This window comes from Megascapheus bottae, chromosome 7 (genome assembly GCF_031878675.1).
Source record: "Megascapheus bottae isolate mThoBot1 chromosome 7, mThoBot2.hap1, whole genome shotgun sequence".
Classification (NCBI taxonomy): domain Eukaryota; kingdom Metazoa; phylum Chordata; class Mammalia; order Rodentia; family Geomyidae; genus Megascapheus; species Megascapheus bottae.
This window is the reverse complement of record NC_143515.1, coordinates 62,387,672-62,412,522: the sequence shown is the minus strand read 5'-3', so window position 1 is coordinate 62,412,522 and position 24,851 is coordinate 62,387,672. Positions and strand designations below refer to the sequence as shown.

At 38.7% G+C, this 24,851-nt stretch overlaps 1 protein-coding gene across 10 annotated transcripts in view; it reads left to right on the top strand.

The window, feature by feature from the left end:
• Birc6 (baculoviral IAP repeat containing 6) overlaps nt 1–24,851 on the top strand; it is a 186,928-nt gene that overhangs the window by 53,497 nt on the left and 108,580 nt on the right. For 4 of the 10 annotated variants that reach the window (XM_090337183.1, XM_090337182.1, XM_090337178.1 and 1 more), the window contains exons 17-32: nt 3,418–3,551; nt 3,821–3,982; nt 4,072–4,203; nt 4,832–4,929; nt 5,737–5,884; nt 7,271–7,404; nt 8,897–9,043; nt 12,998–13,185; nt 13,903–14,226; nt 14,502–14,601; nt 17,988–18,202; nt 18,575–18,783; nt 19,114–19,460; nt 21,478–21,697; nt 22,827–22,960; nt 24,416–24,553. In XM_090337183.1, the coding sequence (XP_090193309.1) occupies nt 3,418–3,551; nt 3,821–3,982; nt 4,072–4,203; nt 4,832–4,929; nt 5,737–5,884; nt 7,271–7,404; nt 8,897–9,043; nt 12,998–13,185; nt 13,903–14,226; nt 14,502–14,601; nt 17,988–18,202; nt 18,575–18,783; nt 19,114–19,460; nt 21,478–21,697; nt 22,827–22,960; nt 24,416–24,553 (2,830 nt within the window). The remainder of the gene's footprint in view (nt 1–3,417; nt 3,552–3,820; nt 3,983–4,071; nt 4,204–4,831; nt 4,930–5,736; nt 5,885–7,270; nt 7,405–8,896; nt 9,044–12,997; nt 13,186–13,902; nt 14,227–14,501; nt 14,602–17,987; nt 18,203–18,574; nt 18,784–19,113; nt 19,461–21,477; nt 21,698–22,826; nt 22,961–24,415; nt 24,554–24,851) is intronic. The other 6 variants (XM_090337184.1, XM_090337181.1, XM_090337180.1 and 3 more) reach the window with 4 other exon arrangements.

The following is a 24,851-nucleotide window of genomic DNA, read 5'->3' as shown; positions in this document are numbered from 1 at the left end:
GCAAGTTCAGATCCCTCCCTCCTTCCCTCCTTCCCTCCTTTTTTCCTTCCTTCCCACATGCCAGTCTCAGGTCAAACTCTGGGCCTGGCCACTGTCTCTTGAGCCGTTTTGTTCAAGGGCATCACGTTACCACTTGAGCCACAGCTCCATATCTGGCTTTTGGGTGGTTAATTAGAGTCTCATGGACTTATTTGCCTGGGCTAGCATTGAACTATAGTCCTCAGAATTCAGCCTACTAAGAAGATTAAAATTACAGAGGTGAATTACTATATATCATTGAAAACAGTTTTTTTCTCACAGAAGTGAGGCTTGAATTCAATATCTGGGCACTGCCCGGGAGCTGCTTTTCTCAAGGCTATCACTCTACCACTTGAGTTACAGTGCTACTTCTGGCTTTCTCTGCTTATGTGCTACTGAGGAATTGAACCCAGGGCTTCATTCATGCAAAGCAAGCAGTCTTATCACTAAGCCACATTCTCAGCCCGAAAACTTTTTTTTTGTGGGCCATGGGGCTTGAACTCATCCTGGGTACTGTCCCTGAGCTCTTCAGCTCAAGGCTACCACCCTACCCTTGAGCCAAGCCCCACTTCCCATTTTCTAGAGGTTAATTGGAGATAAGATTCTCAGGTTCTTTTTTGTGTCTGGCTGGCTTTGAACCTTGATCCTCAGATCTCAGCCTCCTGAGTAGCTATGATTATAGGCATGAGTCACTGTGCCTGGCTGTTTTTTGTTTTTTAACAGGAAATTAGTTTTTGGGGATACTGGGACTTGAATTTAGATGCTCTACGTCTTGATTCTGTCAGAATCTCTTCCCTGCCCTCCCCCACTTTTCTTTTTTCTTGCTTTTTTTTTTTTTTTTTTTTTTTTTTTTAGCATGGCACTAGGGCTTGAACTCAAGTCCTGGGTACTGTCCTTTAACTGTTTTTTTCTCAATGCTGATGATCTAGTACTTGAGCCACACTTCCTTTGCTGACCTTTTGTTTGTTATGGTCTATCATAGACTTTCAACTCAGGGCATGGCCACTAGCTCTGAGCTTTTTGTTTTTGCTCAAGGCTAGCACTCTATCACTTGGAGCCATAACACCACTTCCTGTTTCCAAATGGCTAGTTGGAATTAAGAGTCTTATGGACTTCTTTCCTAAACTGACTTTGAACTGTGATCATCTGATCTCAGCCTACTGAATAGAATAGCTAGGATTACAGACATGAGTCACCAGTGCCCAGCATCTCTCTTCTAACATTTTGCTGGTTAGTTTGCTGGTCTCTTGTCCAGTTCTTTCTTTCTTTTTTTCTTTCTTTCTTTCCTTCTTCCTTCCTTCCTTTTTTTTGGGGGGGGGGTCAGTTGTGAGACTTGAACTCTGTTGTCCCTGAACTCTTCAGCTCATGATTACCACCGTACCCCTGAAGCCACAGCACTACTTCTGGTTTTCTAGTGGTTAATTGGAGATATGATTCTCATGGTCTATAGTTCCCTGGCTGGCTTTGAATTGAGATCCTTAGATCTCAGCCTCCTGATTAGCTAGTATTACATGTGTGAGCCACCATGCCCAGCAGAAGCTTGTCCAGTTGTAGCTTCAGTTGGGATATTTAGATCTTAGCCTTTGTATTAACTAGGATTTCAAGTTGGAGCCGATGGCTTTTCCTCCACTTTTGTGTATTTTTGTTGAGGTGGCATCTTTGTTTTGCTCCCATTGTCAGCCTTCACTTGCAGTCTTTCTTTTTGTGTTTTATTGAGTTGCTGGAATGACAGATATGTGCCACTATACCCAGCCATTGGTTCATTTGTTTTGTTTTTAATAGTCCTGGGGCTTAACCTGAGGGCTTGGGCACTGTTCCTGAGCTTCTTTTGCTCAAGGCTAGCACTCTACCACTTGATCTACAGCATGACTTCCAGCCTTTTCTGTGTGGTACTGAGGAATTGAACCCAGGGTTTAAGCCCTCTATCACTGAGCCATATTCCCAGTCCTCCATTGGTTCCTTTATTACTTGGCAAAACCATGATACCCTTATCTATTTCCTGAGTAGCAAGGATTACAATTACAGTGCTGGGCCACTGCTCTTGGCTAGGTACTTGCCTTTATAATTATTGTAGGCTATAATACTTATTTCGTCAATTATAGGTATTTTTTTAAAATCTATATGCATTCTTCCTTTGGTAACTATTTGGGAGGATGCGTAAAGGATTTGGAAAACACTAGGTACTGGTGGCTCATTCCTGTAATCCTAGCTGTATGGGTAGCTGAGATCTGAGTGTCACAGTTTAAAGTCAGCCCAGGCAGAAAATTGGAAGTAGAACTGTGGTTCAAAGTGGTAAAGGACTAGCCTTGAGCAAAAAAGCTCAGTGGCAATGCCCAGCCCCTGAGTTGAAGGTCCAGGACTGATTGCCCCCCCCCCCAAAAGAAAAAGAAACAAAAAAAAAAAAGATTGGAACTCATTTTAGATTTTTTTTTATAATCTTCATCGTTGATTTTCAACAAGCTCTCTATCTAGCTCTTTATAATGGTATGGTCTTGGATTTTTCAAAGTTCTAGAGGTTTTATATCTCTATAATCATTATTCACAAGCAACAGTAGCAACAATATTAGTAATACCAATCATCTTCTGATCTTCCAAGGACTTCTATGTACTTTTATCTGATTTAATCCTCAAAATATCTCTGAGGTAGGCCGGGAGTTTGGCCTAGTGGTAGAGTGCTTGCCTAGCATAAGACCGGGGTTTGATTCCTTGGTACCACATATGTAGCAAAAAGCCAGAAGTGGTGCTGTGGCTCAAGTGGTAGAACCCTAGCCTTGAGAAAATCCAGGGACAGTGCTCAGGCCCTGAGCCCAAGCCCAGGACTAGCAGAGGTAGTCCTGAGGTAGGCAGAGCAGGTGCTGTTATCACTTTTTTTTTTTTTTAATTGATAGTGTGAGCCTTAGTGATTGAGAATCTGGTATTTCTCAAATACCTTTAAAAGTTGTAGCTGGGAATTATACTCATGACTTTGGTTTTTTTTTTTTTTTTTTGCCAGTCCTGGGCTTGAGCTCAGGGCCTGAGCACTGTCCTTGGACTTTCTCAAGGCTAGAGCTCTACCACTTGAGCCTCAGCACCATTTCTGGCTTTTTTCTATGTATGTGGTATCGAGGAATTGAACCCAGGTCTTCATGCATGCTAGGCAAGCACTCTATCGCTAGGCCAAACTCCTGGCCCCATGATTTTGGTTTTAAAATATTTAATCACTGAGTCTTCAGAATAGTAACTTTGTATTTGCTTTCCTTTGTTATCATTTTGTGGAAAAATATTGTATATGAGGGTAAAAGCTACTATTTGAATTTGAATTTAATGTTTTGATTATGATGATTCAGTTATTTTCATTATTTCATATCCTTACAATTTTTTAGTTTTATTTGTTTCAATAATTTGCTTTTGTATATTTAGGAAAAATCATCTAATGTAAAGAATGACAATGCAAGTGGAACACGTAAATCTGAAAATCTTCGGGGTTGTGACTTACTTCAGGAGGTCTCAGTCACCATTCGAAGATTTAAGAAAACTTCAATTTCTAAGGAAAGGTAATCTTACTTCCATTTACCTAGTATTCTTTCATTTGGGCAGAAATGTGAGATTTTATCCCCAAAATAACTAAAACAAAAAGGATTGGGAGCTTGGCTCTGGAGGTAAAATGTCTGCTTAGGAAGCTCAACCTCTGCACTAGGTTCAAACCCAGTAAAACGGGACAAAACAGAAATGTTACATGATCAACCAGACTTTCAAAGATTTAGTCTAATTAGTGCCATTTTCATGGGTAATCGGTTCACTTTGATTTTTTCTTCTTTTATAGAGTTCAACGTTGTGCTATGTTGCAGTTTTCAGAATTTCATGAAAAGCTCCTCAACACTCTATGCAAAAAAGCAGATGATGGCCAAATCACAGAACATGCCCAAAGTCTTGTGTTGGATACTCTATGTTGGTTAGCTGGAGTACATTCAAATGGACCTGGAAGGTTGATAATTGTAACTTTGGTCATCACTGATGATTGCCCTATGCATGTTATGTTTCAGAGTGAAAAATGCATCTGTTTCTGTTTTGCAGTTCAAAAGAAGGAAATGAGAGCCTACTTTCAAAAACGCGAAAGTGTCTTTCAGACATTGTACGTGTTTGCTTCTTTGAGGCAGGACGAAGTATAGCCCATAAGTGTGCTCGTTTTCTAGCCTTATGCATTAGGTTGGTGTGTTTTTAATTTGAAAGCATGTTTTTTAGATGTACCTGCAATCTGGTGCCTAAAATATTGCCTGTATTATAATTTGGTTTCTAGTTTATGTATATATAACTCAGCATTTTAGTAGTTGATGAAGTTTATTGAGATCCTCTGGACTACTAGAGCAACAGACTGTATTAAATAAATCTATTAAATTTGTTTGTTAGGCTTCTCTGCCTTTCATAGTAGTCTGGTGAATTTGATAATGAGAACCTTTCCCTCTCTTTTCCCTTATTCTCTTTCTGTGGATCTATACTTTATTATATAAAAAATCTTACAGGACATTTTTCTAAAATTATGCAGCTAATTTTCTGTAATCTCTGAAATCCATAGTATCGAGCTTGTGTTTAACCTCTAAAGGTCAGTATTGACTGCATCTGCTTTTAGCTCTTTCTAAGTAAAGTATGGGGTTTAATGCATAAAAAGTTAACACAGATACCTTTGTGGCCATTATGTTTGTAGGACTGTAAGGCATATTTCTCTTGTAATACATATGAATGCATTTGATTCTTAATAACTGCATCAGGTTTAGGATTGTGTTTAAACCATGAATAATGTCTTTCTAAAGGTTTTATTTTTCTTCAATATTTTCAGTAATGGCAAATGTGACCCATGTCAACCAGGATTTGGATCTATTTTATTGAAGGCTCTTCTTCAGAATATGTCATTTTTACCAGCAGCAGCAACTGGTGGTATGTAAAATTATCAAGTCGCAAATAGACTCACGAAGATTTACTACTTTGCTTTTTACTTTACTCTCTACCTTGTTTTTTTTTTTTTTTTTTTTTGATGGTCATGGGGCTTGACCTGTGGGCCTAGGTGCTCTACTCCTTGAGCCACAGTACCAGTTTTGGGCTTTTTCTGTTTATGTGGTACTGAAGAATCCAACCCAGAGCTTCATGCATGCTGGGCAAACACTCTACCACTATGCCACATTCCCAGCACCATAGTCATGTTTTAAGCTTTACCAATCCATATCTGTCATTAAAGAATGAATATATTGACTTCCAGAGTGTGCTTTGTGATACTCTTTGCCATCTAGTATAACAAAATTTTGAGTATAGAGAAATTGTATTTTAGTATTGATGGTTCAGAGAACTTCCAGTTCCTGCTTTTCCTGCTGGTCTAAGATTCCTTAGAATCTTCTCTTAAGGATTATTGTAACCCTTAGTGTGTAGGTTGATTTAAATATCTCTGAAAACTGTATCTGAGGGTTTTGAGCTGTGACTTAGTAAACAAAAGCGTTAGTTACTGAGTCCCAGTCTACTATCAAAAAGAAAGGTTTGAAATCCATGACCCAGGATGTTATTCAGTAAGATTTGTTCCAAGCATACTTTTGTGTAAATGGAACCTCTTCTTCATAAGTTGTTCTTAGAAATGTCCCCTCCAGAATAAGGAAGTGTCTTTTGTAGCAAAAAGTGTTATACTTATATACATATAATGTGATATTTTTCTTGTTAGAGAAAAATGGTGAAGATCTATCTCATTGTTATTTCCAGGTTCTGTGTACTGGTATTTCGTCTTACTGAATTACGTTAAAGATGAAGATTTGGCTGGGTGCAGCACAGCTTGCGCATCTTTGCTTACGGCTGTGTCCAGACAGTTACAAGATAGGCTAACACCACTGGAGGCTTTACTTCAAACAAGGTATTTTAACAAATGTGGTGATTAAACTGGGCCTTACTGGGCATGGTAGCTTTAATACGCTTGAAATACATTTTTTTTTCAAAAATATGTTTGTTTTACCTTTTCCAAATGATATTAGCCTAAGGATTTTTCTTCTATTTTTCTTCTATTCCCTTTATTTGAGTTTTACTGTTTATTCATGATGTAATTATATTTAATGAAATATCTTGTGTTTAATGTGTTCTATTTTTCTCATTTTATTAACTTTATGGGTGTAAATAAGTAAATTACTTATTTTTCTTAATCAGTCTTCTTCCATTGTTGTTGAGTTTCAGAATGTTAACACAGAAATAGCAAAAGCTTGGATTTGAGTTCTTTGCTGTTTTTCAGCTTTTTTTTTTTTTTTTTTTTTTTTTTTTGCCAGTCCTGGGCTTGAGCTCAGGGCCTGAGCACTGTCCTTGGACTTTCTCAAGGCTAGAGCTCTACCACTTGAGCCTCAGCACCACTTCCGGCTTTTTGCTATGTATGTGGTACCGAGGAATCGAACCCGGGTTTTCATGCATGCTAGGCAAGCACTTTAACCACTAGGCCAAACTCCCGGCCCCTGTTTTTCAGCTTTTGAAGTAGGGATTTCTTTTACTTATAGTAGTGATTTTTCTTTTTCTTTTTCTTTTTTTGCCAGTCCTGGGGCTTGAACTCAGGGTCTGAGCATTGTCCTTGGGCCTTCTCAAGGCTTGAGCTCTATCACATGAGCCACAGCACCAGTTCCAGCCTTTTCTATATATGTGGTAATGAGGAATCGAACTCGGGTCTTCGTGCATGGTAGCCAACCACGCTACAACTAGGCCAAACTCCCGGCCCCAGATTTTTCTAATTTTTTTAGTTCTGAAATCTTTACTTTTAATGAGGTTTAAATTCAAAGATTTGTACTTTCTCTTCCCATTAAAGTAACTGAGTGAAATAGAAGAATGTATGATATATCTTCATGCTTTGGCTCCAGGTGTGAGACTTTTTTTTTTTTTTTTGCCAGTCCTGGGCTTGAGCTCAGGGCCTGAGCACTGTCCTTGGACTTTCTCAAAGCTAGAGCTGTACCATTTGAGCCTCAGCACCACTTCCGGCTTTTTTCTATGCATGTGGTAAATTGAACCCAGGTCTTGTGCATGCTAGGCAAGCAGTCTACCACTAGGCCAAACTCTCAGCCCCAGATTTTGGATGCACAGTTACTGAGTCCCTTGACGGTGTCTTTTGGAGTCCAGATTTCAGAGAATAGAGCTATGGTTTGCTGAATTTGATCCATTGGTTAAATTTAGTTAATATTTCCTTCTATACTATTAACTAATCGGCTTTTAAAAACTACATAGTTCATTTCTTACTTACCTTACAGGAAACATTGTTTTATTTTTTTAGATATGGATTATATAGTTCACCATTTGATCCGGTCCTTTTTGATTTGGAGATGAATGGCTCTTCTTGCAAAAATATATATAATAGCAACATTGGTGTCCAGTCAGATGAAATTGATTTATCAGATGTCCTTTCAGGTATTATTTTCGTTTACTAAAGAGATTTCAAAATATTACCAATTGAGCTGCAGTTATTGACTTCGATTTAGATATCAGGACTTAACCTTTACATATGTGAAATAAATATTAGTTTTCTGGTTTTCTTCTCTTGCATCAAAAAAGCCAGTAGAAGTTAAATATTTGAGTCTGATGATCTAAAATCTGAAATGTTCCAAAATTCATCATGTTGCTGCTGGAGAAGTTTCAGATTTTTCTGCATTTTAGACTTTAGATTAGAGATTTTCAATTAGTGGAGTCTATGCAAATATTCAAGGAGGACAAAAAGAAAATCATTCCAAGATTTGAACTACTTCTAGACTGAACATTTTGGATAAGAATATCCAACCATATATTAATGTTAGTTTTGAAAGGATTATACATTTATTTCTTGGTTTTGTTCTTCACTGTTTTCGATAAATTTGATGTGTAGGCTGGGAGCATGGGCTAGTGGTATAGCTGTAGCTTTGAGAAAGCCCAAGGACAGTGTTCAGGCCCTAAGTTCAAGCCCTAGGACTGGCGAAAAACAAAAAAGAAAGTTCTTGTTAACTTTTATTAACGTCTGAATCTTTGATGACAAAAAAATTAGAAATACACAAACTACTTTCCAATCTGGTGCTAAATCATGATGGCTTTAAGGAAACATCTTTGTTTTGATATTTTCTTTTTTTTTTCTTTTTGTGGGTCATGTCGCTTGAACTTGGCCTGTGCACTGTCCCTGAGCTCTTCAGCTTAAGGCTACCATTCTACCATTGAGCCAAACCCTACTTCGCATTTTGTAGAGGTTAATTGGAGATAAGAGTCTCAGGTTCTTTTGTGCCCAGGCTGGCTTTGAACCTTGATCCTCAGTTCTCAGCCTCCTGAGTAGCTAGGATTACAGACATGAGCCAGTGCACTTGGCTATCCATGATATTTTTATTTGATCTGCAGATTCTCCTTTTCTTTTTTATCTCAATGAATTCTTTCAAGTAGTCTTTCAAGCCACATACACCAGCACTGAATTAATTTGAGTTGTCCTGTCTAGTCTTCTTATGGTTTTATTGTTGTGATAATATAACTTCATTTAAAAAATTCCATATGCTAACTTATTTTCAGGAAGAGTAGGAGTGTAGCTTCACATAAATCTAAATACTTTGAAGTGCTTCTGTAGTTTTTTTATTCAACATTATACAGTATGTTCTTATGTGGTGCATATTTAATACACTATGTATTGGATGGTAGTATAACGCCTCATTTATTTTCTGTATTAAATTGTTAGTTACTTTTAAGAATCTAGTTTTAGTGTTCATAGAAACGTATCCATGTTTCTTTTTATTCTGAATTATAGTATCTTCTTTGTCCATTGTTGTAATACTGTTTAAAGGTTGTACTACTTGTGTTCTAGTTTAGATTGGAGTAGTGAGTATAATTATTGATATAATTTATTTTATTGATTGTCTCCACAAAGTGTATGACTTCTCTTTTTTTGTGTTAGGAAATGGAAAGGTCAGTAGTTGCACAGCTGCTGAGGGTAGTTTTACCTCTCTCACTGGACTTCTAGAAGTTGAACCCCTGCACTTTACCTGTGTGTCAACTAGTGATGGAACCAGAATAGAAAGGGATGATGCAAGTACGTTTACTGGTATATACCTTCTTTTATTATATATTTTATGTAATAATAGAAAAAAATGATACATGTTAAAATATTACTCTACAATATATGTATATAACATTACTGTCATGTTAAGTGGAATTTTATGGTATTGACATTTTGGGCATAATATCTGTCCTATTAGATTTTATTTATTTATTTTTAAATTTATTTTGCCCATCCTGGGCTTTGAACTCAGGCCCTGAGCACTGTCCTTGGGCTTTCTCAAGGCTAGAGCCCTACCGGTTGTGCCCCAGCACCACTTCTGGCTTTTTTCTATGTATAAGGTACCGAGGAATAGAACCCGGGTCTTGGTGCATGCTAGGCAAGCACTCTACCCACTAGGCCAAAATCCAGGCACTAGATTTTGTTCTTTTTTGTCCCCCCATCCCACTTTGTTTTGGGGCTTGAACTCTGGGCCTTGGCACTGTCCCTTAGCTCTTCAGCTCAAGGATACTACTGTACCACTTTAATTGTAGCACCACTTGCGGTTTTCCAGCGGTTAATTGGAGGCTCACAGATTTTTGTATGCAGGCTGGCTTCGAACCATGTTCCTCAGATCTCAGCCTCCTGAGTAGCTAGGATTACAGGTGTGACCTATCAGCACCCGGTTTTTAGATTTTTTTTTTTTCTCCCTTCCTTCCTTTCCCTGACTTGGGGTCTGATCTCTGGGCCAGGGCACTGTCCTTTAACTTTTTTCCTTAAGGGTTACACTGTATCACTTGAGCCAAAGTTCTACTTCTAGCTTTTGTGGTAGTTAATTGGAGATGAGTCATATATACTGCCTCAGCTGCCTGCCCCTCCTTCCCCCCCCCTCTCTCCCTCCCTCCCTCTCTCCCTCTCTCCCTCTCTCCCTCCCTCTCTCCCTCTCCCTCCCTCCCTCTCTCCCTCTCCCTCTCCCTAGCCCTCTGTCCCTCCGTCCCTCCCTCCCTCCCTCCCCCCCCCCCCCCTCTCTCTCTCTCTCTCTCTCTCTCTTTCTCTTTAGCTTTTTAATTTGGAAATGTTAACTGGAAAATATCAGTCATAATGAAAGCACTGTGTTTCTTTTAACTGGCTTCAACTATCATTAAATGTTGGCCAATCTTGTTTTCTGTACATGGTGTACAGTTTTCTCTGGCCAGGTGTAGTAGGGCATGACTCTTAATTCCAGCACTTGAGCTACATAACAATTTTAGATCAGCTTAAAGAAAAAAAATATACAGGTGACCAGGGGCGTGGCCTCGTGGTAGAGTGCATAAAGCCCTGGGCTCGACAAAGCAGGAAGTGGCACTGTTGTTCAAGTGGTAGAGCACTAGTCTTGAGCACAGAGAGCCCAAGGACTGACGAAACACACACACACACACAAACACACACACAGACAGAGTTAAGATTAGTGACTAGAGAATACTTTTTGAATGATTTAAGTGGTGATATTTGATGTTTTTACTTACAATCTTCACTAAAATTAGTTACTTTTTCAATATCAGTGTAAACTTTGATTCATATGTGTCTAGTTTTTCTGTTTTATTTCCCTCATTTTAGGGCAAGTGTTTTATTTACTAATAGTTATATCCTGTGCAAATAAACTGATATTTTTATATTGTTGGATATTAGTACATGGCTTTATATCTGTATTATAATTGCTGAAGTGCTTGAATATTAATCTGAAACTGATTTTGTTGGGTAATACTTTTAGGTGAGTGCCTTCTTAAAATTTCTGTAATAGTTTTGCAAAAAGTAAAAACAAGGTGAGAATATAGTTTAGGAGTAGAGCAAAAACTTGTGATGGGCAAGGCCTTGAGTTTGATCCACAGCACTACAAAAAAGAAGGAAAGTCAATTTCCAGGAGTAGTTTTTCTTAGATTTAAATCAGAATCTGCACGATGAAAATTCTTTATGCTTTAGTCTCTTTTTCTGGAACTATGTAATTATGTAATTATGACTAATTTATCTGGCTTAATGCTATCAAAAGGTTAAAATAAAATTAGAAGATTAGGTTTGAGAAAGAAGTGTTTCACATTATGCCCCATGCAAAGCAAGCATGGACCTAGTTCTTGTCTTTCTAGAAGTAGTCTGTATAATACTCACTTTGCTGTTATTATCATAACCCTTGTCAGATGTTAAAATGATAGGTTGTTCTTTTGTCTGGGTTTCTCTGCATTCCATCATTTATGAGCTCTCTTTTGTTTTTACTGTCTACAAAATGAGATTATAAAAGTATATAATAGAATGGGATTGTGGCCTTGTGGTAGAGTGCTTGCCATGGATGCACAAAGCCTAGGTTCAGTTCCTTAGTCCTCATAAACAAAAAAAGCCGGAAGTGGTGCTATTGCTTAAGTGGTAGAGCACTAGCCTTGAAAAAGACGAAGGGCAGTGCTTAGGCCCTGAGTTCAAGCCCAGGACTGGCCCCCCCCTCCAAAAAAATTATGCAATAGGTGCAGTAATAACTTACTTTGCCTGTTATTACCTAATACTTCATTGCTGTTGCAAATATTTAATTAGTTGGTGTAAGTTCCATGCTGGACCCTTGGCTTGGCTTAACATACCCCCTGTTTTCTGTCCCCATTTGACCAGGATCAGCTTTACAGTTCATTTTGTTTTGATTTGTTTTGTTTTTTGGTTGGTCGTGGCTTGAACTTGGGCCTGAGCATTGTCCCTGATCTCTTCTGCTCAAGGCTCCCACTATGAGAGTATGAGGCACAGGCCCACTTTGGTTGTGTGGTAGTTAACTGGAGATAAGAGTCTCATGGACTTTACTGCCTGGCCTGGCTTTGAACCTGGATCTTCAGATCTCAGCCTTTTAGTAGCTCGGATTACAGGCATGAGGCATCAGTGCCTTGTTAAAATTAAGCACTTATATCAGTTTTTTTTCTCAGTCTTGTTCTTAAATGATAAATGAAAACAGTTCCTTTGTAATATATATTTGGTTAACATCCAAAAATTACATCAGAAATTGTGTTTTCTATAGCCTTTATTGGTAATAGTGTTTATTCATTATCTGTGTATTAGATTTGACTGTGTGTAGGATATGCTTTTCTGTACTTGAGTATTTTATAGCATATATCATTGGGAAAATTGCTTCACAGATTCTACTTAGACCTTACTTCTGTCTTGACTATGCTTTAAAATGAGAAATTAGCCTGTTGCTGTGGCTCATGTTTGGTATCCTAGCTGCTCAGGACCCTGAGGATCTAGATTCACCGCTTTCCCAGACAGAACAGTCCTTGAGACTCTTATCTCCAATTAACCACTCCAAAACTAGAAGTGGAGCTATGCCTCAAAGTCGCAGAATTCTATCTAGCCTTGGGCACAAAAGCTCAGGGACAGCAGTGCCTTTAGTTAAAGTACCATGAGTGCCCCCTTCTCCCCCGCCAATAAAAAGAGTTTTAAAAAAATGCTCTTAAAGTTGGAGAGATTTTTTTTTTACCCAGTGCTAGGACTTGAACTCAAGGCCTGAGCTTTGTCCTGGTGCTTTTTTGCTCAAGCCTAGCATTCTGATACTTTGAGTTGTAGCACTACTTCTGGTTTTCTGGTCATTAATTGGAGATGTATCTTATAGACTGTCCTCCCCAGGCTGGCTTTCATCTCAGCTTCCTGAGTAGCTAGGATTATTAGCTTGAACCACCATCACTTCTTTTTTTTTTGGAGTGGAAAACAGTGTATTGTTGATGTAAGAAAAGTTAATAAAACAATTTTATTTATAATTGTCAAATCATATAAGTATCTCTCTTTATAATTGTTCCAAAAACAATTGCAAACTCTAATGTAATCTTTAATTTTTCTATACTTTTGAATTTATTCCTGTCTTTTTTTGCTATTAAAATTAATACTTCCATCAGTCCTCTTCTTTTAAAAAAAAGAAGTAAAAGTTAACACCAGTTTAGGTGTCAAAGATGACTTTGTCTCTCGTGAGCTCTTTCTTCATCCTGGTGTCTTTGTCTTTGTTTTCCCTTTGTCTTATGCCAGTGAGTTCCTTCGGGGTTACTCCGGCAGTAGGTGGACTATCATCTGGGACAGTTGGGGAAGCCTCGACAGCCCTGAGTTCAGCAGCCCAGGTAGCTTTGCAGTCTCTCTCTCATGCAATGGCTTCAGCCGAGCAACAGCTACAGGTGCTGCAAGAGAAACAGCAGCAGCTTTTGAAGCTTCAGCAACAGGTTGGAGACTATTTGGCTCTTTGTTCATGCTGTCTCTAAACTTCAAAAGCTGGGAAAGTACTGTAAAAATGACCATTATTTTCATAAAGAAAATAGGTTGACCGGTCTGAGCTAATCATTTTCAACAAAAAATTGAGGTAAAGTCTTCATAATATCTTTAAATTTGTTAAGATGACATGAAAATGTTTTATTTGATACTTTTTGTGTAATTTTGAAGTAAAACCTATTCTGTTACATACTCTGAATCTAACCATGGAAATAGTTATGTTACTATTTACACAAAGCAATATCTTAAAAATCATTTACATTAATATGACATGTAGTTTTATTACTAAAATTATTATTAGTAATTAAAATTACTATTAGTAATTCTTTTGCCAATTTTTCAGGTTAGTTAACATGAGAATCCACCTCCTATTTGCATCTTGTTTTGAGCAGAATTTTTTTTTTATTATTAACATGTAGCTTTTCTTATTTTTCATGTTTTCTTTGAGAATGTCCTAATTTGTAAATACACAAGAAAATTTAAATTGATGATTGAAAGAAATATACATAATAAGGCAGTGTTCCATTTATACTGAGAGTAGTTTTAATTCATCTTTATATAACTAGCTTCTAGTTAATCATGTTTATTTTAATAATATATGGCCATGTAGTCTTTCCCTAACTTAGCTAGGCAAGATTAGTCTATATGTGTTGCTTTTACTTCTCTTACAGAAGGCGAAGCTGGAAGCCAAGTTACATCAGACAACAGCTGCAGCAGCCGCAGCAGCCTCAGCAGCCTCAGCAGCAGGTCCTGTTCACAACTCTGTGCCTTCCAACCCAGTGGCTGCCCCTGGATTCTTCATCCATCCATCCGATGTTATTCCACCCACTCCAAAAACAACACCACTTTTTATGACTCCACCGCTCACTCCACCCAATGAAGCAGTTTCTGTTGTGATAAATGCCGAACTTGCACAACTTTTCCCAGGCTCAGTCATTGATCCCCCAGCAGTCAATCTTGCAGTACATAACAAAAATTCCAACAAATGCAGAATGGTAAATTATGTTTTAAATAGGAGTTGGCTTAAATACTTAAAAGTGAACTTGTAACTTAAAAAGCAACATTTTATTAGACCAAAATTAAAATTAGATTATATTGCTATATTAAGTTAGATAAATTAGATTTTCTTTACTAAAATATTACATTTTAGAAAATGATGTTTGTTAATTTGATATTATGGCTACTTGTTTTTATAGTGCAAAAATAATATCAGTGTAGAGTTTTAAATATGTATGTATTTCCCCCTCCCCCCCTTCTTTTTCTTTTCTAGAATCCCCTTGGTACTGGTCTGGCTCTTGCGATTTCCCATGCTTCACATTTTCTTCAACCTCCACCTCACCAGTCCATTATTATAGAGAGAATGCATTCAGGTAATCTTGGACTTCCTTAAAGAAGTGTTTTCCTTTCATTCTGTTGCCCCCAGGTCTATCCCTCTAGTACTGGACTTATAAACTCAGGACCAGGGCACAAATCCATAGGTTTTGTTGTTGTTGTTGTTGTTTAAGAATAGTGGTAGAGCCATTTGGAGTCACAGCTTCATTTTTTGCGGGTTAATTGGTAATAACAGTTAGATGGACTTTTTTGTCTGGGCTGACTTTGAGCCACAGTCCTCAGATTTCAACCAGTACCTGTTAGGTACTGGTGACTCATGCCTACAATCCTAGCTACTCAGGAGACTGAGATTTGAGGATTGTGGTTGAAGCTAGCCCATTCCTTGGGACTCTTACCTTCAAGCATCAAAAAAGCTGAAAGTAGAGTTCTGGTTTAGGTGGCAAAGTATTAGCTACCTAATATTAGTATTATTGGACAAAAAGTTCAGGAACAGCACCCAGGACAAGTACAAAAAACGACCAAAAATTTAAAAAAAAAGGAAGAGAGGAAATGATTAGTAATAAGAATGAGTGGTATTGAGTAGGTTCACTAATTATGTTTAAATGATGGCTTCAGTCTGAACCTGAATCTTGCCTATTAAGATTATCTTCATTGTAGTTACTCAGTTACCATTATAGCGGGAACTATACTTCAAGCTATTGTTTCTAGATCTAGCACTCTTCTTTGGGGGGATTTTTCTATTATCAAGATTTGAATTGAAACCTCCCTCCTTGCTTGCCTGCCTCCCTGCCTCCCTTCCCCTCTTCCCCCTGCCTCCCTTCCCCCTCTCCCCCCTCTCCCCCCTCTCCCCTCCCCCTCTCCCCTCCCCCTCTTCCCTTCCCCTCTCCCCTTCCCCTTTCCCTTTCTCTCTTTTTGGTCTGTAGTGTAGCTTGGGCTCTGGGCCTGGGAATTATCCCTGAGCTCTTTAGCCTTACCCCTTAAACCACAGCATCACTTCCAGTGGTTAATTGGAGACAACAGTCTCACACTTTAGTGCCCAGGCTGGCTTTGAACTGCACTCCTCAGATCTCAGCCTCCTGAGTAGCTGGAATTACAGGTGTGAGCCACCCTGCCCAATTCGCTCCCCCTCCCCTCCCCTCCCCTTCCCTCCCCTCCCCTCCCCTTCCCTTCCCTTCCCTTTCTCTTGTCTCTCTTCCTTTTCTCTCCCCCTCTCCTCCTCTCCCCCTCTCTCCCCCTCTCCCCCTCTCCCCCTCTCCTCTTCTCTCCTCTCTTCTCCTCTCTTCTCCTCTCCTCTCCTTTTCCCTTTCCCCTTTCCCCTTTCCCCTTTCCCCTTTCCCCTTTCCTCCTTCCCCCTTCCCCCTTCCCCTTTCCCCTTTCCTCTTTCCCTTTTTCCTTTCCCCTTTCCCCTTTCCCCTTTCTGAACTCAAGGCATGGTCATTGTCCTTGAGTTTTTCTCAAGACATAGTGTCATCTGTGGCTTTTTCTGTGTATATGATACCAAGGATTGAGCCCAAGGATTTGTGCATGCTAGGCAATCACTCTATCATTAGGCCACACTGACAGTCCATATCTTTCTATCTTGATTATATCAAGATTTGAAATTTAGGAGAAAAATGCCCTAAAGGTAAAAGGAGGGAAGATTGTTACTTATATACTGCATTTGCTACTTTAGGTTGTAGTATTTCTTAGGCAGGTGCTTCAGCATTTTGCTTTAGTTAATTTTCAGATAATTTCTCATTGTGCTTTTTTGCCTGGGTGGGGCCAGCTATCTGTGATTATGTGAGTACCACTGAGTTGGTCTGCTAATTTTTTTTTTTTTCTTTTTGTCAGTTGTTGGTAGCTCCTCAAACAGCTAAAAATGCATTTAGCCTATGGTCTTAATTCCACTTCTGGGAATATACCCATAAGAATTTAAAGCAGGAGCCAGGAAGTGCTGTGGCTCATGCCTGTAATCTTAGCTACTCAGGAGACTGAGTTCTGAGGATCGAAGTTCAAAGCCAGCCTGGGCATGATAAAGCCACGAGACTTTTTTGTGTGTGTATGCATCATGGGGCTTGAACTCTAGGGCTGGGTGCTGTCCTTGAGCTCTTCAGCTCAAGGCTAGTTCTCTGCCACTTGAGCCACAGCACCACTTTAGTTTTCTGGTGGTTTATTGGAGATGAGAATCTCATGGACTTTCATGCCTGGGAATCTCAGTCTCCTGAGTGTAGCTAAGATAGCAGGCGTGAGCCAGCAATGCCCAGCCTTGGTTTGGTTTTAAACTTGGCTCTGGTATGGATGGGAGTACAGGAGAGACAGTGCCTGGATTCATTCAGTTTTTTAGACTATTTTAAATGAAGCTTACAGTGCAGTGTTGAGTGTTTCAATAGTAATAACTCTTGATTTATATTTTCAGGTTCAAAACTAATACAGATCAGAGTTTGAGAAAGTTTTTTTTTTTTTTTTTTTCTTTCTTTCTTTTTGGCTTGAACTTAGGGCCTGGGTACTGTCCTTGGGCTTTCTTTCTTTATTCTTTTATTTTAGTCAGTCTTCAGATTTGAACTTTGGGCCTGGACGCTGGCCCTAAGCTCTAAAGCTCAAGGCCACCACCCTACTTCTTGAGGCACAGGACCACTTCTTGTTTTCTGGTATTTAATTGGATGTAAGAGTCTCATGGATTTTAGTGCTTGGGATGGCTTTGAAGCGCTATCCTCAGATCTCAGCCCCCTGAGTTGCTAGGATTACAGGCCTGAGCCATTGCATCCAGCTCCCTTGGGCTTTCTTAAATCTAACACTGTACCAATTGAGGCACAGCACCACTTCTGACTTTTTTTTTCTATGTGTGTGCTATGAAGGATTTGAACCAAGGGCTTCATGTATTCTAGGCAAGCACTCTACCAGTTGGCCTAGAAAGTTTTTGAATGATAATTGACAAGGTCAATTTTCCTTATATGCTTTTCCTCTTATTTTCTCATACTTAGGTTGATTACATTTTGTAAGAAGCATGTTCCAAAGTGTGTGTGTGTGTGTGTGTGTGTGTGTGTGTGTGTGTGAGTGTGAGAGAGAGAGAGAGAGAGAGAGAGAGAGAGAGAGAGAGAGAGAGAGTGTGTGTGTTTGTGTTTTTGTATGTGTTTGGATAGTGGGTGGTAGGACTTGAACTCAGAGTTTCAGTGCCATCCCTGAGCTCTTTTGTTCAAAGTTAGCACTCTAACACTCTGAGCCATAGCTCCACTTCCAGTTTTCTGGTGGTTAATTGGAGATAAAATTCTCATCCTGGGCTGGTTTTGAACTGCAATCTCAGATCTCAGTCTCCTGAGTAACTAGGATTACATGCATGAGCCAGCAGTACCCGGCCAGAGTATATATATATTAAAGTATATTTTTGGATGTATCATTAATTAATTGGTATATCTTGTTTGATCATTTGCTTTTCTTTGCTTCATAGGTGCAAGGAGATTTGTAACCCTGGATTTTGGAAGGCCTATACTGTTAACAGATGTATTGATTCCAACTTGTGGAGATTTGGCTTCCTTATCAATAGACATTTGGACATTAGGAGAGGAGGTGGATGGAAGGCGACTGGTAGTGGCAACTGATATAAGCACTCATTCTCTAATTCTTCATGACTTAATACCACCTCCTGTGTGCAGATTCATGAAGGTAAAGTGGATTTTCATGTTTTTTGCGGGGGGGGGGGGAGGAGGGGTGACGGGCGGGGTGGAAGTCCTGGGGTTTGAACTCAGGGCCTGAGCATTGTCCTTAGACTTTTTCCTCAAGGCTAGCACTCTACCACTTGAGCCACAGCACCACTTCCGGCTTTTCTATGTGTGTGCTATTGAGGAATTGAACCCTGGTCTTTGTGCATGGTCCACAAGCACTCTACCACTAGGCTAAACTCCTGGCCCCTGTGTTTTCTATTTTTATGAAAAATAGACATTAAAAAGTAGAGGTATATGTTTTTAAATACATTGCTCAGATTTTTAAATTTACAATGGGTATATGTTTATATATTTATATTTTTTTTAATTTCAGATAACTGTCATTGGACGTTATGGAAGTACAAATGCCAGAGCCAAAATTCCTTTAGGGTTTTACTATGGTCACACCTATATCTTACCTTGGGAAAGTGAACTGAAGTTAATGCATGATCCTCTACGTGGAGAGGGTGAATCTGCAAACCAACCAGAAATTGATCAGCATTTAACAATGATGGTTGCCCTACAAGAGGATATACAATGCAGGTTAGTAGAAAACTGTAAATAAATTTAAAATTTACTCAAAATCTGTACTTTATATAATGTCTTCTTTGTATTTTTTCCAAGAAAATATTGTAGGAATCTTTTCCCATAAGTTGTAAATAAGAGGGAAAGAAATGGGACATGAGCCCAAATGTAATACGTAATGAATGAAATAATGTAATTAAATACATGGGTCAACTGGTTCTTACTTATGGAGTATTTCTTTTAAATACTTGTGTGTTTTAATTTAGAGTTGTAACTCTTCATGTGCATGTATGTGTACATCAGGAGAACAATGTGGGAATTATTGTGTTCATTTATTTTTGCTTATAGATATAACTTAGCTTGTCATCGTCTTGAAGCTCTTTTGCAAAGTATTGATCTTCCTCCTCTCAACAGTGCTAACAATGCACAATACTTTTTGCGAAAACCAGACAAGGCAGTCGAGGAAGACAGTAGAGTTTTTTCTGCTTATCAGGATTGTATTCAGCTACAGCTTCAACTAAATTTGGCCCATAATGCAGTACAGAGACTCAAAGTAGCTGTAGGTGCAAGTCGGAAGACATTGAGTGAACCGTCCAATCCTGAAGACTTAATTCAGACATCTTCCACAGAGCAGTTGCGTACTATCATCAGATACTTGTTGGATACTTTGCTCAGCCTTCTTCACTCTTCTAATGGTTTGTATTTGGCTCATGTACTTTAAAGGCTGGGAACGAATGTGACATCATTTTGATGATGTACATTTTAGAAACTTTGGTAGCCTTTTCTGGGTATTATTAATTTTAATGTCTTTCCTAATGTATAGAATGAGTATTTTTCCCCCTTTAATTCTTTTCCTTGAGTTTCTGAGGATTGAAGGTAGATTCATATGATAGACAAGCACTGTACTACTAAAACTGTCCTAGACCTCTTTAAGTTTCTTAAGTAAACTTCTGGAGAAATTCTTGTGTCCATGCTATTGCTTCGCATATTATCCTTGTGTTGGTGTTGGTTGTGTATTTAAGTATAACTTAGAAGTGGAGAAGTTAATATTTTATAAACAGCTAATGTTTTATAGGACTATTATTTTCTAGCAAGGACCTTTTTTTTGTTGGCTATGGGACTTGAACACTAGGCCTGGGCATTGTCCCCGAACTCTTTAGCCCTAGGCTAACGCCCTACCCCTTGAGTCACAGGGCCACTTGTAGTTTTCTGGTGGTTAAACTGATATAAGAGTCTCACAGTCTTTAGTGCCTAGGCTGGCTTTGAACCTTGATCCACAGATCTCAGCTTCCTGAATAGCTAGGATTACAGGTGTGAGCCACTGTGCCCATGCCAGGAGCGGGACATGTCTCTACTGCTGAATTACAACCATCCTTTTCATACTAGATCTTTATCAGATGCAGGATTTACAAATATTGCAGCTCAGTCTTCAAGGAGAAATACTTTCTTGACAGTGATCTTTGTCACACAATTTTTTGTTTTGCCAGTCCTGCGGCTTGAACTTAGGGCCTGAGTGCTGTCCTTGGGCTTTCTCAAGCCTAGAACTCTACCACTTGAGCCATAGCACTATTTCCAGCTTTTTTAAAATCTATGTATGTGGAACCAAAGAATTGAACCCTGGTCTTCTTGCATACTAGGCAAGCACTCTACCACTAGGCCAAACTCCTAGCCAGTTTTTTTTTTTTTTTTTCTCCCTTCCTTAAAACTGTGGTTTGAACTCAGGGTCTCTGTCTCTTACTGCTCTAACACTTGATCCATGCTCCTAGCCAGTAATTATTCATTCATTCATCCATCCATTCTGAATCTAGAACTGATATAGTTACTATTTTTGCTTGCCATCAACGGACCATGATATCCTCCTTTGTCTTTGTTTTTGTACCTCTAGCTAGGATTACAGGCATTTACTATCATGTCTAATTTATTCGTTGTGTCGGAATTTCACTTTTTGGATGGTTTAACATTGAACCTCAATCCTCTTGTGCTGTTTCCAGAGTAGCTGGAATTATAGGCATGTACTACAATTCTTGGCCTCTTTTGTTATTTTTTAATCTCCCCTGCTGAGCTCTCTTGTGCTCAAAGCTACCACCTTACCTCTGTTCTTGAGCTCTTCAGCTCAAGGCTACTGCCCTAGTAGAGTCAAGCCCCACTTTCTTCTTTCTAGAGGTTAATTCCAGTTAAGAGTCTCAGGTCCTTTTGTGCCAGAGATGGCTTTGAACCTTGATCCTCAGATCTCAGCCTCCTGAGTAGCTGGGATTACAGGCATGAGGACACTGCACCCAACCCCAACACACACACACACACACACACACACACACACACACACACACACAATATGAGAAGTCATGTCTCATTCTACTATTCAGGAGGCTGAGATCGGAAGATTGTGAGTTGGGCAGCTTGGGCAGGAAAGTCCATCAGACTCTTACCTACAATTAACCATCAGAAAGTGTCACTGGAAGTGGAAGTGGTGCTGTGGCTTGAAGTGGTAGAGTATTAGCCTTAAGTGAGAGAGCTCAGGGGTAGCACCCAGGCTCTGAGTTCAATCCCATGAATCATAGAAATCTGATAACCTTAAGTATATGAAAAAGAAAATTTATTGCTGTCTTTTTCTCTGTAAATATTTAGCAAAAAAGAAAAAGTAATGTTAAAAAAAAAGGAGATATGTACCATATACTTGGAGATGAAGTCTTGGTGTTTTCTCTTTCATAATAGGCCACTCCGTTCCAGCAGTTCTACAGAGCACGTTCCATGCCCAGGCCTGTGAAGAACTCTTTAAACACTTGTGCATTAGTGGAACCCCAAAGATACGACTCCATACAGGCCTTTTGCTGGTTCAATTGTGTGGTGGTGAAAGATGGTGGGGTCAGTTTCTTTCTAATGTTCTTCAGGAATTGTACAATTCAGAGCAGCTTCTCATCTTTCCACAAGATAGGTAGGTCAGAAAATGTTAACATATGTTACTAGTAATTTGTAGTTTTCGTAGTCGATTTGAATTTTTTTTCCTCCAGTATTGGGGACTTGTACTTGGCAACTGTGATCACTCTAATTGAGATATTTCCCTAGATTTTATTGTTCAGATTTTCAAGGCTTGCTTATTTGGCACTAAATGTGGAGAAAAGAAAGCAAGTTTTACATGGGGAGTTTGGCCTGGTGGTTTGGTGCTTGCCTAGCATGCATGAATACCTGGGTTTGATTCCTTAGTACCACATACATAGAAAACGCCAGAAGTGGTGCTGTGGTTCAAGGGTAGGGTTCTAGCCTTGATAATAATAAATACAAGGACAGAGCTCAGGTCCTGAGCTCAAGACTGCTCTCCCCCCCCCCCAATTTTTTTTCCTGAGGCTTTTGACAGTTTGCCAGTAAAGAGCCCCAAGCATTGTGTTGAAGATTATATATATTGTCATTATATTATATCCTTTGGTTATTCTAGTTGAGCCTGTGAAATTTGTAGGTCTGATTTAGAGGTTTTTCCAATCAGATTATATTACTTTATGTGTTAGATGTGACTTTTTTTGGTATTAAGATTTGCACTTGGTGAACAAAAGCTCTGCCATTTAAACCATGCTTTCAGCCTTATTACTCTGTGTTACTTTTGAGATGTGTGTCTAGCTGATCTGGACTGCAACCTTCCTTTTTATGTTTCCCATGAAGCTAGGTGATAGGACTCTGAATCCAGTTTCTTCTGTTGAGATAGGGGTCTCATGAACTGTAGTCTTCCCAGGTAATTAGGATTATAGGCACAAGTCACTATTCCTATTTTTATTTTTGAGGCTTAGGTTTACTCAGTGCCTGATTTCCTATAGGTAATAGTAAAATAAACTAAAAAGCAATAATCAGGGGAAAAGTTCCTTTTAATATCATACATTCTTATGTAAATCTTTCTTGCCACACCAGAAATACAAATTTAAAAAAAAAATTACTGTTTTTGTAGAGGTAATGTGCAGAGAAACAATGAAGTTTTAGGAGGAAAACAGTATTGTCAATACTTTTTCATTTTAAATTATTTATAAAAACAATTAAGTTGATTCTTGCTGCCGACATTATTTATCTTTCCTTCTTAGGGTCTTCATGTTACTTTCCTGCATTGGTCAGAGATCATTGAGTAATAGCGGAGTATTGGAAAGCTTACTTAATCTCTTGGATAATTTATTGTCACCTCTTCAGCCGGAGTTACCCATGCATAGGAGGACAGAAGGTATTCTATTCATAGAAACCAGCTACCTTAAATAAAAGTATAATGTTCCTACACAATATCCTATGAATATTTATTTTATTTATCGTGTTGATCCTGGAATTTTTAACCCCAGAGCCTAGCTGCTGTTGTTATCTTTTGTGCTCAAGGCTAGCACTCTACACTTGAGCCACAACTAGCTTTTTGCTGGCTACTTGGAGAGCTTAATAGACCTTTCTGTTCTTGCTGAATTCAAACTGCAATCCTCATATACGAGCTTCCTGAGTAGCTAGCATGAACCACCATCACCTGGCAGCTTTGATGTTTAAATAATAGATAGCTATATATAATCTGCCCTGATACTGAATTCTGTATATATACACACACACACCCTTACACACTTTATATGCATATATATATGTGTGTATGTTATGCATATACATATTTCCTCGGGCTTGTATTCAAGTCTTGGGCACTGTCCCACAACTTTCTCAAGGCTAGTGCTCTACTACTTGAGCCACAGTGCCACTTCTGACTTTTTCTGTATTTGTGGTACCAAGGAATTGAGTCCAGGGCGTCTCGCATGCTAGGCAAGGACTCTATTGCTAGGCCACATTCCCAGTCCCCAGATTTTCTTATATAAGGCACAAATGCTGTAATGACCAATGGAATGTTTTATTTGATCAAGAAAATAAAAGTAATATAAACTGTAGAATGTAGTTTGTACTATATTAAATTCTCTAGGTGTTTTGTTCTTAGGGTTCCCCCCCCCCCCAGTTCATTAATTATCTGTTAAATTCAGGGCATGCATTCTTGTCGTAGTAGTAGTGGTAGTATTACTAGTAGAGGGAGTAGTAAAGGGGATTTCAATTCCATCAGTCAGACTATAACTACAATAACCCCTTCCATCATTCTTCTCCATTTTCCCTTCCCTCAAGTTGCGTAGTTTATTTTTTAAGTAGGCATTAATATTTTAATGAAAAGATAGGAAAGTTATGAATGGATAAGCATATTGCAGTTTTGAGGTAAATCATTATAGAAACAAAGAGGAAAGGTTACATATAAGCTTTACAGAATATTTTTGGTGGAACATGTAAATGCATTACTAGTACAATATGATATGTATTAATTTCTCTGCACAAACTGCTAAAGTTTGTCACCAAAACACATGATAGTGTTCTTGGAAGGAAAATTTAAATTTTCATAAAGCACACAGAATGCAATAAAGTGCTTTTTCGTAAAGAATCTAGATCTTGGAAAGTCAAGAACCATAGTTTGTTTTTTACATAATGTTGCAGTGGCTACAATGTGCATTTGCTATTTTCTGTGTCAAAAAATAGCTTTCATGTATTATATTTCAAAGTAATTTTGAAATTTAGTATATTACCATTAGTAATGGTGTTTCTGGACTTGTAAAATGTTTGTTATCTGGTCTCATTAGGAGTCTAATTTATTTGGGTTTACTTTTCTTATTTCTAGGAGTGCTAGATATACCCATGATTAGTTGGGTTGTTATGTTGGTGTCCAGATTGCTAGATTATGTTGCAACTGTTGAAGATGAAGCTACAGCTACAAAGAAACCTTTGAATGGTAAAGACAGGGAGAGGCTTCTGACAGGTATCAGAAGTTTATAATAATATGTTGATGGGGATTTTGAGTGACTTCGCATTTGTTCCAGAACTGGCTATTGGCCTGAAGATAACAGCAGTATGTAATTTATTTGAGTTAACTCCATTCAGCAGTCTTTTTATAGGTAGAATTTCTATTCAATTGAGGTTATCCTTTGTCTGGATGTCAGTTTTATTTTAAGAATAAATCAGTGTGTTCCACATTTTTTTTCTTTTTCTTTTTCTTTTTTTTGGTCCATTTTGTAGCTTGAACTCTGGGCCTGGCCAGTGTCTCTGAGCCCTTCAAC